The 15,000-nt window shown below is 46.8% G+C and overlaps 1 protein-coding gene across 3 annotated transcripts in view; it reads right to left on the bottom strand.

Moving 5' to 3' along the window:
- Positions 1–15,000, bottom strand: part of znf423 (zinc finger protein 423) — a 130,805-nt gene that overhangs the window by 106,221 nt on the left and 9,584 nt on the right. For all 3 annotated transcript variants that reach the window (XM_082539360.1, XM_082539362.1, XM_082539361.1), the window contains exon 2: positions 5,061–5,123. In XM_082539360.1, the coding sequence (XP_082395486.1) occupies positions 5,061–5,123 (63 nt within the window). The remainder of the gene's footprint in view (positions 1–5,060; positions 5,124–15,000) is intronic.

Here is a 15,000-nt window from a genome sequence, read left to right as displayed (position 1 = left end):
GAAAAGGGCTTATTGCTGCAAAACAGACAGAAACACAGATGCACTGTGCACTGTCACAAGCAGACAATACGAGTTCACGCACACGAGCACGGAACTGTTTTCCTGTGGTAGCCTTGGGGAAATTAAAACTACATTATGGACCTCTAGAGGAAAGCGGTGAGAGAGTGATGGAGGAAGAGGAAGAGAGAGGAAGCAAGAGAAAGGGGGAGAGAAAGAGTGAGACGAGGGCCAGTGTCCTGTTTTTCTCAGCTCTGGCCACCACAAAGCTATTACAAGGAAGCAGGAGAAAAGTGATACAGCCTGCAATCTCTCCTCTGTGTCCGTCCTTTGTATCCCGACTGGTGGACGGGAGGACGCGTATATTGTTGGCCATTGCTTCATATTTCAGTCAGTGATATGCTTTGTTCCCTTCAGCAGTCACTTTGGTCACTAGTTCAATGTGGTGGCTTCCCACTTTGCTAATTAATATTGTTGTCTCATCAGCACGAGGCTGCAGTTTGCTGCAGTTTGCCTGCATGAGCTTCCTCCCTCTGTTAATTGGTGAAACTCCAAATTGGTCTTGGACGGTTTCAGGTGTGACCCTGTAATGGACTGCATGGACTGCCCTATGAGAAAGCACTTGGCGACAGTGGGAAGGAAGAACTGTCATAACCAGGCTCAGGGAGGGGCGGGGCCATCTGTCATGACCAGTGAGAGGGGTGAGAGGAGGAAGATGGGACAACAGACGCATTGTAGAAGAGAGCCAGAGATAAATAACAACTAATTACTAAAAGCTAAGTGGAGGACAAAGACTGCACTGTGGGAATCCCCCCAGCAGCATAACTCAGGCAGGATTCAGGGTCACCTGATCGCGCCTGACGTTATCGTAACAGTAGAGACGGCGTCTGTGTCCCACGTCCAAACTGGGAGATGGTTTTAAATAGTTTTAAATATCCTCAAAACCACAAGTTAGTCTTCAGTTGGGGTGATATCTTTTATTCAAGGTCCTCAGAAAGGCCAGAGATTTTCTCCAGTTTGAACCTCTGACCAATAAAATCCACCATCATCAAACGCACTGAGAAACCGCAGCGCTTGGATACGGTAATGGCCTGTATTTGTAGAGCGCTTTACTCAGTCCCTAAGGACCCCAAAGCGCTTTATACATCCAGTCATCCACCCATCCACACACACACATCCACCCACTGGTGATGGCAGCTACATCGTAGCCACAGCCACCCTGGGGCGCACTGACAGAGGCGAGGCTGCCGGACACTGGCGCCACCGGGCCCTCTGACCACCACCAGTAGGCAACGGGTGAAGTGTCTCGCCCAAGGACACAACGACCGAGGCTGTCCAAGCCGGGGCTCGAACTCCCAACTCTTGAGCCACGATCGGCCCGTATGCTGGGGCTCACACACGCTTTCCTAATATCGACACAGATCTGACAGGTGCAGGAAACATTTTTACGGCTCAGTTTTGTCACCACATGTGTGAACACACGCACATACACACATTCACACACAGGTGGAACAACAATGAGAAGGTCTCAGCTTCTCAGTTTCAGCTCGGGGACCTGACAAATCTTTTCCATGATGACTCACTGGATCGTTCTGTGTGCGCGCGTTGGTGTGTGTGCGTGTTTGCGCGCGCGTGTGCGTCACTGTAGTCTGCAGCAGACTGTCAGTGTGATTTGAGGAACAAGTTCATCACCAACAGTTTATTAACACGAGACACTCGAGTCCTGTTCAGTTGGACACGTCTCATGACTTCCTCACTTTCACCCGAGACTGAAACACACGGATCTTATAAACAAATAACAAATAGAAAACACGGCTGCTCAATACTATTTCCAACTTCGTCTCTCATTTCCTCTTCTTTTCCTTCTTCCAGCACACTGAGAGTCAGACAGCAACTGAGCAGACAGCGGGACACGTTGTGTCTCTGTCCCGCTGAGGTGTGGTAAGGACTGAGGGGAGAAGGAAAGGAGGCTTTCAGGGCACCTCAGGGCGCAGAAAGGCCAGAAGGAGGAAAAGAGAAGAGGAAATGTAGGAAAGGGGAGAATAAGTTGGCTCAATGCTATTCGAGTCGCCCTCACACTCCCTCCACCTTCTCTCAAGCGGGCCGTTCCAAACTCAACACACATTTTCCAGAGTAAGTCAAAGAAAGACCAAATGAGAGGGATGGAAAAATAGCCTAGAGGGCTGGAAGTTTATGAATTAGGAAGCAGGATAGGAAGGTATATTTCTCCTTGTTCCCTTTCTTTTTTGCTGTTCCCTGTTTTCTCACCCCGTCCTTCTCAACATCATCTCTCAGGGAGTAAAAGAAGCGAGGTCTTTCTTTCTAATCTGCTCGGGTAAGACGTAGGCAGCAGTTCTCGGTCCTCACCCTCTCTCTCACACATACAAACTCCTCCTAATGTCGCCCCAAATAAGCATTCAGAAGGTAAAAGCACAAGCAAAGACAGAGGGACAGAAAGAGAGCGTGCAGATCACGCAGTGACACGCAGATGCTGGCAGCAACAGCCAACCTGAGAGAGTGGCTGAGTAAGGGAATATAGGACAGTGTGTTTTTATGGTAGGAAGAGTGTGTGTGTGTGTGTGTGTGTGTGTGTGTGTGTGTGTGTGTGTGTGTGTGTGTGTGTCATGGGACTCTAGCTTCCTGCAGGAACTGACACACACAGCAGTTCTAGTGAGCCACCCAGGACCTCAGTCAGCACCCCCTTAACACACACACTCACACACAGCCACACACTCACACGTAGACCTGCACAGTGGCCCCTGGAGGAGAGTTAACACAGTTTTGAAATGGGGGGGGGCAAGGATGGGAGGGTTCGGCACGTCATAGACACCCCAAGGGTCATACTTTCCTTTCCTCCTATCCCTGCAGAGCTTAACGAGAGACGGGGCGAGCGCGGCACAGAGAGAGAGAGATAACCGCATATTTACCACATTCAGCAGTATCTTACGTCCCTGCTGGGATCCAGTCGGAGGAAGTGTTTAACTGTTCTCTGACGGGCTGCAAACCGGAGCAGCAAAACTAACTTCAGCTGACAAACACCTACAGTAGTCCAGCTGTTTCTGGAAAATGTGGACTTTGATCTTTACCGAGCACCAATGACAGCGCTGAGGAAAACATCGCCAACGTTGTCGTGCCAGCAGCTGCATCGTTTGCACACGTGAACCTTTGAGTCACTGCAGCAGTTGTGAGTCTGGTAGCCCTGTAGTTTTAATAATAATGATGGATTGCATTTATATAGCGCTTTTCGAGGCCCTCAAAGCGCTGTACAATGCCACTATTCATTCACTCTCACATTCACACACTGGTGGAGGCTACGGGTGCAGCCACAGCTGCCCTGGGGCAGACTGACAGAGGCGAGGCTGCCATATCGCCATCGGCCCCTCTGGCCAACACCAGTAGGTGGCAGGTGAAGTGTCTTGGCCAAGGACACAACGACCGGCTCGATCCCCAACCTTCCGGTTACAAGATGAGCTTCCCAACCCCCTGAACCACGGTCGCCCCTCAATTGGCCGTGAGGCTGGAGTTTAGTGCAGGGAGATTCAGTTCATCTGTGTTCATCTTCACTAACAAACCTACCTACACCTTTATTAAACAGCTTTACGCCAACTCTGCAGAGGAGATCACCGACAACAACAAGTAAACCAATTAGAAATTTGCTGTTGAGCATTCAGACACAGCTTCACGGTGAAGGCCGAATGTGACCTCTGCACTGAGGTGCCAAGGTAACAGCAGCACGTAAGAAAGAGGAGGCTCCGTCGCTCTCAGGGTGCAGGTCCGCCGTGGCCCGAGCCTCTGGTTGCTCCCGTGATGGAGGATGCAGGCCGGCAGGGACCAGCGGCTCCCCCGTGACACAGGCTGTAACATTAGAAACACCCTCCGGTGTGATTAACCACCAACCTGACGACAACGTCTCCTTCAGCCTCTTTTTTCCATGAAGTCATTTAGGGTTGTTTTTCAAGTTTATTTTAGAGAAATACATTTTCTACAAATGATAAACAATCGTGTTAAATACTCAATATTATAACAGCTGACCAAAATAGTCAAGATCATAATTTTGCCATAATTAAACGATAGATTCTTGGAACTAATGGACAAATATTTGCAGATGAATCAATGATTGGCACTGACGTATAAAAGGTGCTAGCAACTGAAATCTTACAGCGTAGCCTGAATAACACGAAGTCTCTCCAAAATTCACAGATGCACCAGGATTTGGGACTGAAGCATAAATAAAAGACACATCTGTGTAAACCTGTGTGCTAACAGACCTCTGAATCACAGCTGAACCACAGCATGAACCTGTCCTCCGCCTCTCGCCCCTCCCTGAGCCGGAGGTTTCTTCCTGTTAAAAGGGAGTTTTTCCTTCCCACTGTCACCAAAGTGCTGCTCATAGGGGTGATATGATTGCTGGGTTTTCTCTGTATGTATTATTGTAGGTCGACCTTACAATATAAAGCGCCTTGAGGCGACTGTTGCTGTGATTTGGTGCCGTATGAATAAAATTGAATTGAATTGAACGAATTCATGCATTTGCCATCTTTAATACACACAATACAAATAAAATCGTCATTTCTCTTTAATGTTACACGTGAACCTTGAACAGCAGCTGGTTCTGCGGCTCATCTCCTATGGAGGCAAAAGGCTGAGCAACTTTAAATTTCCATCTCAGTGTTTAAAGACAAGCCAAGAGGAGCTGGGAGGGAGACACGGAGACTAAGGAAAAACTAAATCTGAGAAAAAAATCTGCCGTCTTTGTCTTCCTCCTAGGAAATTACCAAACCACAGAGAGCAGTGAAAAAGCACACAAATCTCTCTCTATTAGAGTATTATTGAGACTGACTGCTGCTCTGCCTAGCTACAGTTTTCTGTCTCCTCTTTCCTTCCCCTGAACCTTCACAGTCCCCTCGATCTTTCTTCTTTGTCACTAAACCTTCGTTTCCATTTTCATCACCTCAAAGTTACCCCGAGTACACGTTACAAACGGCCAGCTCGGACTCACCCGCACACAAACATACGTCACCATGCATCTGTGTACCACTGTGTGTGTGTGCCTGTACACTAACCGGTCTGAACAGTCGATCCATCCCAGGTTCCTCCACACTCTGAAGACTCTCCTTCTTCGACAGCTAGAAAAAAGGAGACAGACACAGAAAATCAAATAAATGGTGGTTTTAACCTGCAGCTAATTAAAGAGCCACCACCTGCAGGAGAGCAGAGGAGCCACACAATTCAATGATCATATCACAATTTTAACATGCCGCCAGCTTCTCTCTACAACTAAGAAAAAACACCTTTGTGATTAAAATGGAGGTTTATGAAGCCGTGTTTATGCTTTCTGTCCTGCCTGGTGTCACCGCCTGCTTTCCTCCAAGCATTACAGACACCAGTCAAGTTGAAGGCGACTCCTCACCTCGTCTTGCTTTCAATCGAGCGTGGGAGCGCCTAAGGACATCGCATTTGTCTTGAAACACGTTTATTCTCTGGAGCGAATGTACTTGAACTTGAACCTACCAAGGAAGTAACAAAACATGACGATGACCTGAGATCTCTCAGACTCGCACACACAGCTGATCAAAGCTGGATTGTCATGCCGACTTCCTGGGTACAACAGGAAGGAGGGAAGTACAGCTGGCACACAAACAGGAAATGGCTAGAGCCACCACACAATGGGATTTCCCGTCCGCCCCCTCCCCGACACGCTGTGCCTCACTTCTCCCTCGCTCACCTCTGTCTCTGATCCCTCCAAATGTTTTGTTCTCATCCTGCTCTCACCGGTGACCTCCGCCCCTCCACATCTCTACACCTCTCTAATACTTCTCACTCCACGTCCTCATCAGCTCCCTGGTGACCAACCTCCTCCTCACATCAAACCTGAGCCATAAGCTCCAAACAAAGCCAGAAGCTATAAATCAGCAAAGCGTCCCTCTTAAAAAAGAAACTAAAAGTCTGCATGAAAGTGATTTTTGTAGATGAATGAAGAGAGAGGAAATCGTTTTTATAACAGGAAAAAACAGCCGAGCTGCGTCACAACTGCACCCATATAATCACACGAACTTTAGCTCCTCCCATTAGCTGCAAGCAGCGTTGCAAAGTCACACGAGCTGTAAACATCCACGTGCTGATGCACAGCGAGCAGTGCAACACTCTCAAATCTGCATGATGTTTTTCATACTCCACATCACTTTCTCTAGTCTCGTGTGCTGAAGTCAGGACGCTGCTGTGTCTATAAACTCAGCCTGGTTTGTGGGCTCATCTTATTTGACAAAAAAATAATAACAACTGTCTGCAGGACTCAAAAGTTTGGATCAAGTCTTCAACATCCCTGTTGGAGCCAGATGTGGACCACAGAGTGCTAACAAACTCATGGATCCCTGGACGAACACAGGAACCTCCCACCGCAGCAAATCCGTCTGCCAAAGACAGCAGAGAGAAACATACGAGACACCAGAAGAAAAACAAAGTACGTCTGCTGTGCTTCGTCACAATGACCAGTACGTTCGCTCCCAGCTGAGCCCTGATTGGATGCCATGATTCATTAACACGCTTCAATATGATTTTTCCTCCTCGATGTCACATCGTCTGGGTCACGTCACAGCGCCCTGATGAAACATTTCAGTGAAGATCCTCGTTGAACATAAAGGGAGACGTTTATGACTTACGTGCGTCTGAATCAAAGGTTTTCGTGTCGAGGTTACCGGCCGCGACCTCGGTCTGTCTGAACTGGGCTTGCCCAGATCTTGTGACAACTATTTTTTTAAACCACTAAAAGCTGACATCATAATGAAAACCATCTTCCTGTGGTAGTTGGGAGAGTTTGAGATTATAAAAAGACCTCGTGGTAACTTTGCCTCAGATAAAGGCCCATTTCTCCTGATGAGACTGTGGGGAATACAGCGTGTTTCATTAGCCAAGCACATGCAGCTTTATTTAGACTCCCATATCCTCCCTCTGTCCCCCTCAGAGACAAACACACCGTTACTGTGAACCCTGTACACACCAGGCGGTCGGCGGGGGTGTACGTGTGCCTGTGAGAAGGATTAGCTCACAGATACTATATCAGTCAAGAGGAGGGAGTATCTGAGTGTGTACAAGTACATACGTGTGCATGTGTACCTGTAGCTTGGGTGCCCCATTACAAAAACAGACCCACTTAGAAAGACACTTTGTGACCTGTGGGGTTAAAAATATAACAATCAGTCATGTGTTTGCACATGCATCGCTTCTCTTCCTGCAGCACGTCACAGTCCTCTTCAAACTCTAGCTCAAACTCGCACAGCGAGTCGTTTAACAGCTTAGCACTAGCAGCTTCCAACAGGCACAGTCTCTCGTTAGCTACATGTTAACAGACAGGTGTATTTTTGGCAAATGAATTTGCAGAATTTCCCTTTAACAGAACTTTCATCATTAGTGGGAAAAAGTCGCAAGCATTCGTGTCATTTTGTACCAGTTAATTGTGGTATGGATTTAAGATGCTATCACCGAGTAACATGATCACAGCCCAAAATATACAGATACTGGCAAGAAAGCAGAAAAAGACTGAGACGGCAGATGGCTAAAGATCAAACAATCCGACATGCCGCAGAAACAAAAACACAAATGAAACCCCCGGAGCACGACACACGGGTGACACCGTGTAAGAAGGAAGCTTCTGGGAATCCTTGGAGCATCTGCGCACACACACACACACACTGTTACTAACCCCTGAGGCACCTCGTTTATGAGTCTACTAGGGCTGCCACGATTAGTCGACTAGTCACGATTACGTCGACTATCAAAATCGTCGACGACTGATTTAATAGTCGACGCGTCGTTTGAAGCTTTGTAAGATCACAAAAGACGCAGGAATAAGTAGCAGGATTTAAGAGTGTAATAACGAACTGAAACAGAAGATGGCAGCACTGCATGTACAAGGATGCCAGCTACCGTTAAACCCCGAAGAAGCAGAAGCAGCTGTGTCCCAGAATTCATAGCGCGGCCCAGCTCAGTTTCCAACAATGGCGGCAGCTAGTTAGTTTTAATGTTACTCTTATTATTCTTTCTGGGTCACAAAATAAACGTTTAACATATTTTCAGGTGAGAATGTAGCTGTGTAAACCTCAAATATCTGCTCAGTTTATCAGGACACCACATATTTTCAAAAGTGCTCCGACGTTTTCGGAGACATCTGTTACCCACTAGCTCGTTAGCGAGCCGGGGGCTAGGTCACTAGCGCCGTGAGAACACCGGACTCCCGGCAAATCGTCTTCAAACCCACCGCCGTCTTTCGCTACTCAGGTTAAATATATATGAGTCACTTAGATAACTTAAAATGTTATTGTTTGGCTTTTTTTTAGTATTTTATTTGTTCCTGAGTAAATCAGTTTTTCTGAGATTAAAGTTTTTACACAGCTGAATAAACGTCAAGCAGACAGCTGATTATCAGAAGTGTGAGATGCTCAGAATTTACTCCGGTGTCCTGTTATATTTTAGATAGCAAGGAGTTTATTAAACTTCACCGAAACAATCTGCAAATTTCATTAAAATTTAATAAACTATCATCTTGTCTTTATTTTTAGTTAGCACAGACCTGAAACACTTCAAGCTGTAAGCTAATGATAGTTATATAAGAGCAGATGCTGCTGGTGCAATAAGCTGTAGTTTTACGTCCAATGGATGATGATCTGATTAGTCGACTAATCGCAAAAATAATCGGTGACTAGTCGACTATCAAAATAATCGTTTGTGGCAGCGCTAGAGTCTATGTGAGTCTAACACGTGTGCTTAAGAAAGGACGCCTATCGAGTACTATAAATAAGAACACCTGGTTTACTGCATGAGCATAAACACAGACTATTTGATTGTGATTTGGTGGCCTGAGTTCCTTCCACTAATTAGTGTAAATACAGAATATCTCACCTGCTTGAGCAGGTGACTTTGGTGTGGGGCCTGGGGTCCAGGCTGTATGTGGCCCACGCTGTGGCCCACAAAAGTGGGCAAAACCAGTGAAACTCTCTTTTCTGTTAGTGTGAAGAAGCTTAATGACGCATTTAATCACGGTGATATTGTGATATAAGAAAAACTGTACATCTCAATTTTCCTACACGAAAATGCTGAAGAGAAACGCTGGTGTAGTAAAAGAAATCTGTCAACTTATAGAAAAGCTCATTTCCTAGACTGTCCTATAATTATGAAACAGAAAATTCAATCATTCAAACACTGTGGACACTATAAAGAAGCCCACAGTGGAAAACTGGGACTTTTCTGTCATTCAGCTGTTTATCTTCTACTGTGGAACGAGTGGCCGTGTGGGAGGTCTATGCAAGTGAGAATCGCTCCAAGCCAAATGCTTTCCTTTCCACAGGTGTCCAGTGGGCTGGACTGGAGTCTTTGCCGGGCTGATTCTGGTCACTGGGCCTTATGTTTGGCACCCCTGACTCACCTGTGCGCAGACAAATAATCAGATGTAAACACATGCATAACACATACACAGTAACTGACAGTACAGCAACACTCCTGTCTGCATTATAATGGGCTGTCACGGTTCATTAGCCAGTCAAGCATGCAATTGTACCAGGGCGTCCACAATGACAAAACACACACGGACTCACAACACCAGTGTCCGGGTCAAAAACGTGCAGAAATTAGACAACGAACCATCAACGGTGCGATTAGTCCGCACAGGCTGAGCCCGTTGGGTCGTGGAAGCTGAGGAAATATGCTCAGAGCTCTCCGTTACCAGCTTTATCTCAGAGCGCCTGCAAGTCGCCGCTGTTGGACGCTTCAGTAATTAATCCTCTTTGCTTCAAAGACACTCTGACACCAGCTTCCCAACAAGTTAGCTATTCTGAAAAATGTGTTTATGTGACGAATAAAGGCTGCAGAGGGGATGATCGAACACCCGGGAGCAGCCTGGGAATGTGAGTTCTGTCATACGCTGCATGTATTTCCCCGTGCACCACAGAACCTCACAGACGGACGGCAGTACTGTCACGTATACTACCGTTTGGATGGTAGTCGTCCAATCCTCCGTTTTTCATTTCTGCACATCAAATTTTAGAAATGCAGCCGAGGAGGGCTGCAGCATGCAGCTCTGCCTCTGCATCATGATCCTGTTGTCATAAACAAATATTTACACAGTTGTTGTCACTGGCACAGTTATCCACACACACTCGTTCTCCCCTCTCTCTTCCATTATTGGCATCCTCTCCCCCCTCCCTCGTCTGCTCTACCTTTGCCTCTTCAGTATTTTCCTTCCACCTTTCTTTGATATTTGCTCCTTTCTTAAGTGATTCTTGGATCCGTGCTCAGCCTCCATGCTTTCTCTTTGGCTCTTACTGCAGCACCCATTTAAATGTATTTCCTGTTTCCCTCTCTGTCTTTATCTCTCCCACCACATACCAACTCTCTTCCCTTCTATCTTTGTTTCTCCTTCTCTTCTGTCCCATGAAAGCAGTTCCAGTCTCACAAAGCGAATCCTTTGTCTTTTCCCCTCCTAAACAACACATGCACAGTATCAGGGCCATTTATTCCCAGAGCAGCCCAAGGCTCTGCTGTTCCCAGATCTCTTTGACGAGCGGGTCACTCTGGCCAATCGCGCACCGGCCAGACAGCCCAGAAAGGCGGGATGTGGGTCACTGTAGCCAATGATAGGCGGATCCTTTTCCCACAGGGGCGAGCTGATTGACAACTAGCGCTGGACAGGAGTCAAGAGGGTAATTGTCATCTGACTCTCTCCCTCTCTCTTTATCTGTCCGTCTCTGCTTCTCATCCTAGACACTCATTCTTCCCTCTCCCACTTCCCCTTTCCAACTCACTTCCTTGCCCCCACTCCTCCCCACACACCCCTCATTTTCCCTATAGCACTCAAGGACTCTCTCATTGGCTGCCCTCCCTTTCCCTCAGGAATAACTTGGTGACGCTACTGGCCGAGGGCTGATGCCAATCTACATCCCCAGCATGCCCCTCGGGAGACCCCCAAACTTCAATGGCCTGTGGCACACACACGCACACACGCACGCACGCACGTGCACGCACATGCACGCACACATGCACGCACGCACACACACACACACACACACACACACACACACACACACACACACACACACACACAGGGGACAGGGACAGAAGCTGATTAACCAAATACTTTTATCAGCAGTAAAACCGCTCTCTCTGCCTGCCTGCATTCTGAACAAAACAGCCTTAAAACACAAACACACACAGACACACATCCCAAGCACTGAGCCATTGGCCAGAATCACCAGGCTAGTCTGAGGCTTGGGACAGCGTGTGTGTGCGTGCATGTGTGCTTTTGTTTGTGAGCGTGTGTGTAAAGGGACAGAGTTAGCAGAGGGCTTAGATGGATGGCAGCGAGAAAGAACAACAACCACACAAAGCCTGGCGGACAAGCTCCATCGCCCTCTCTATCTTTCTCTTTCCTCCTTTTTCTGCTTTGCCCTCCTCTCCTGTTTTTTCTCTTTCAATCTGAATTGTTTCTATCTGATTTCGTTCGACAGATTTTGAAATTCTCTTTGCTTCAGCAATCGTTTCGTCTTTCCTCTCTGCTTACAGAAGTCCTCGTCTTCGTTGTTTTGTCATGAACAACCTCTCTGTTCTTTCTTTTATGTACGAGGTCATTGTGATTGTAATCTCTATCAACAGATTCTGCATATGAATATGTATAATCTGCAGGAGGGAGGAGTTTTCTGATCCTGGAAACCTTCTGGCTTCCATTTGTCATCTTGGCCAGCCAAGTCTGAGCCGGTTTGGTTGCATTCATGTAAACAGGATATATGGACCAAGTGCAAATGAGGAATTCATTCATTGGCTACACCGGGCAGAGGCGAGTCAGGGCCATGTGGGGACCGTGGACCAGTAAAGGTCAGTGACACTGAACGACTTCATGTTGGGTGATGCAGAGCGGGCGGATCAAGTTAAACTTCTTTTTTAACTTTGAGGAAAACAATTGAACCGACAGCAGCGACGCAGATCGGCGACATACCAGCATTACAGTGTTATTTACGCACACGTGTCAGTGAGCGACCAGCCATCAGCAAGACAGCGATGCAAGAGTAAATCAGTCCCTGTGCAAACGCCCCTCTAACCAGCAGACTAACCAGCGGTTCCCAAATGAGTCACACATCCCAGACCTTACCAAAATAAACCAACATAGCCGCGCACGCTTCGCTGCTGTAGAAAACAATCGTGCTGTTGTAAGAAGACTTTCTGGTTTTATCTTTTAGTCCTGCGACTCGCACAAACTCACCTGTACAGCAAGGTTTGTAAGAGATTCCTATTAACACACTACGAAGAGAACGCAACACGCACACACAGACACACACAGACAGTACAGAGCTGATGTTCAGGGCCAAACAACACAGCTTGAGATTAAAGAGCCTCTCTGATCTGACATTTGTTTTTCTGTCTGTCAGAGAGAGTGTGGCGGGAAGACGAATCGATAGCAGAAGAGACGTGTAGAGGAAGAAAGAGGAAGTGAAGGAGGATATAAAGGCGGTGGAGAAGAAGAGCAGAAGGTGAGACAGAGGTTAGAAAGAAAGCAGCAGCGAGGAAGGACGAGAGGTGAAGGAAGGCAGCGAAAGGAAGCATAAGGAGTAGGACAGAAAGAGAAGGAGGAGAGGGAGAGCATTTCTCCAGAGTACCATGACTCCAGGGAAGGCTCCAGAAATAACTGAACTAGAAGTTTCCCCAGCAGCTTCCACTCACCATTACAGACTGGTCCACACACACACACACCCACGCACACACACACACACACCCACGCACCCACGCACACACCCACGCACCCACCATATGAAGGTTCAGAGTTCACCGAGACAAGACTGATTCACCAACAAAGCTGAATGATGCCAGAAGGAGATGAGACATGATGAGGTACAGTTGGTGCATATTCACACACACGTGCACGCACACACACACACGTGCACGCACACACACACACACACACTCTACATGAACACTAAGAGGAGGCGGGGCTGCAGGGTGGAGGGTACATAATTGCCTTCTCTTGTACTACAGGCTCGAGAGTGCTTTTTGACTGAAGACACCAATTTCACGCTAAGGCATTATTTAGCTTGATACAAACTTGATTAGGCTTTACAGAGAGAGAGAGGAGAAGGGAAATAAACAGCTTTGTGTCATACCGCATCGCTGGCGGACAGATTAACTCGCTAGTCACGCTCCTTCTGGGAGTAACAAGAAAAATATACAGACACAGCGCGTGTGCGCTCCGAGCGTGGCTGCTTGTTTGTTTGAGCAGACGTGTAATCAAGCATCTTAGAAAATGTACTTTCCATTTTTGAAACCTCATTTTTAAAGAACCTTTTTCAGATTTCGGGGTGTTTCATGTTTTTGCAGCTAAAATTCAAACTGAGTTAGACTTTGAAATCCAGCGATCGTTCCTCGGGACGTTCAGCAGAACTATCCGTCCCCGCTACTGCAAGGACTCTTTGTGCAGTTCGTCTGTATTACGCAACATAATTTTGGGCTTTTCATTTGTGCAGGTGTGGGCCTGCAGCAGGCTGACATTTCTCTTACCTTTAAAAGATTTGGCTCAGCAGTCAGGATTTATTACCAAACATGAACGTCCTGATCATTTTCCAACACTGGAAAGCTGCGTGTGTGTGTTTTACCGACTGGAAAGCAGATCCTCTGATTTTACCCGTTACTGTGAAGATAGATCCAGACGTGACTGAGACAGAGCGAGTGAGAGCTTCAAGCTGCACCTCCAAAGTTTCTGAACCTTCAGAAAGTACTACCTGCTGAAGGGGAGAGTTTTTCCAGGTCCCAGTGGTGGAAAAACAACGAGCTTGTCCAAAGTTTCCTGGTCCCCGAGGAAAACAGCTATAAACAGCATCATTGTGTCAGGACTGCTAATATTTAGACTCGTCTCCCTTTTCCAAACTAACTTCTTGCTCTAAGTCATCAGCATGTCTGTTAGACCCCATTCCTACTCAGCCTTTCAAAGAACTCATTTATCTATATTAACAGGATATCTACCACCAGCTTTCGAGGTAGTTGCAATTAAACCACTAGTTAAAAAGCCTTTGCTTTCTTACTCTCCAGTTGTCTCAGCTAACTATGGACCAATCAGTTTCCTTATTTCTTGAACAGACAGTTATCAGACAGCTACGTTATGTTTTCCAGAGGAACAATTTGAGGAGTTTTAGTCAGGATTTATGTATCACAGCACAGAAACAGTGAAGGTTACAAACGATCTCCGATGGCCTCTGAGGGCAGACTGTTAGACCTCAGTGCTCCATTCAACGCTCTGTTAATCACATTATTTTAAACCACTGATATTAAAGGAAATGCATTCTGGTGATTTGACTCCAATTTCTCCATATAAATGAGTCTTATTCACACAGTTCAGTCACAGGCTTCTGTTCTGGGCCCAGTACTTTACATCTGCCTTCTTTAGGCAATATTATTAGAAAACATAGCATCCGTTTTATATTGTTATGCAGATGATATCCAGCTAAATGTATAAAGTTTCTATACAGTCAGATAGCACAAATTATTAGTTGGCAGTCTCCAGAACACTGCTGGGTCTTACGGTATATAAAGGAACATAACCTTAACTGAATTGAATTAAAGGACAAGGCTGCAGGCCATGTGCATTTCAGCTGAAACTGTTATTGTTCTCTGCTGGATTCAATTGAGTGGCTTAGAAAGCCGAGAAGCAAGAAATATATTTACAGACATTCAGAGAAAATTGTCCACAAATGTGGAGAGGAGGGGAGGGGAGAGGAGGGGAGAGGAGGGGAGAGGAGAGGAGGGGAAAAGAGAGGACAGAAGAGGAGAGGAGAGGAGAGGACAGAAGAGGAGAGGAGAGGAGAGGAGAGGAGAGGAGAGGAAAAGAGAGGACAGAAGAGGAGAGGAGAGGAGAGGAGAGGAGAGGACAGAAGAGGAGAGGAGAGGAGAGGAGAGGAGGGGAGAGGAAAAGAGAGGACAGAAGAGGAGAGGAGAGGAGGAGGGGAGAGGAAAAGAGAGGACAGAAGAGGAGAG

This window comes from Aulonocara stuartgranti (assembly GCF_965226115.1).
Source record: "Aulonocara stuartgranti genome assembly, chromosome: 7".
In the NCBI taxonomy this organism is placed as follows: Eukaryota; Metazoa; Chordata; class Actinopteri; order Cichliformes; family Cichlidae; genus Aulonocara; species Aulonocara stuartgranti.
Note: the sequence above shows the minus strand (reverse complement) of the source record. Positions and strands in the feature narration are given on the sequence as shown.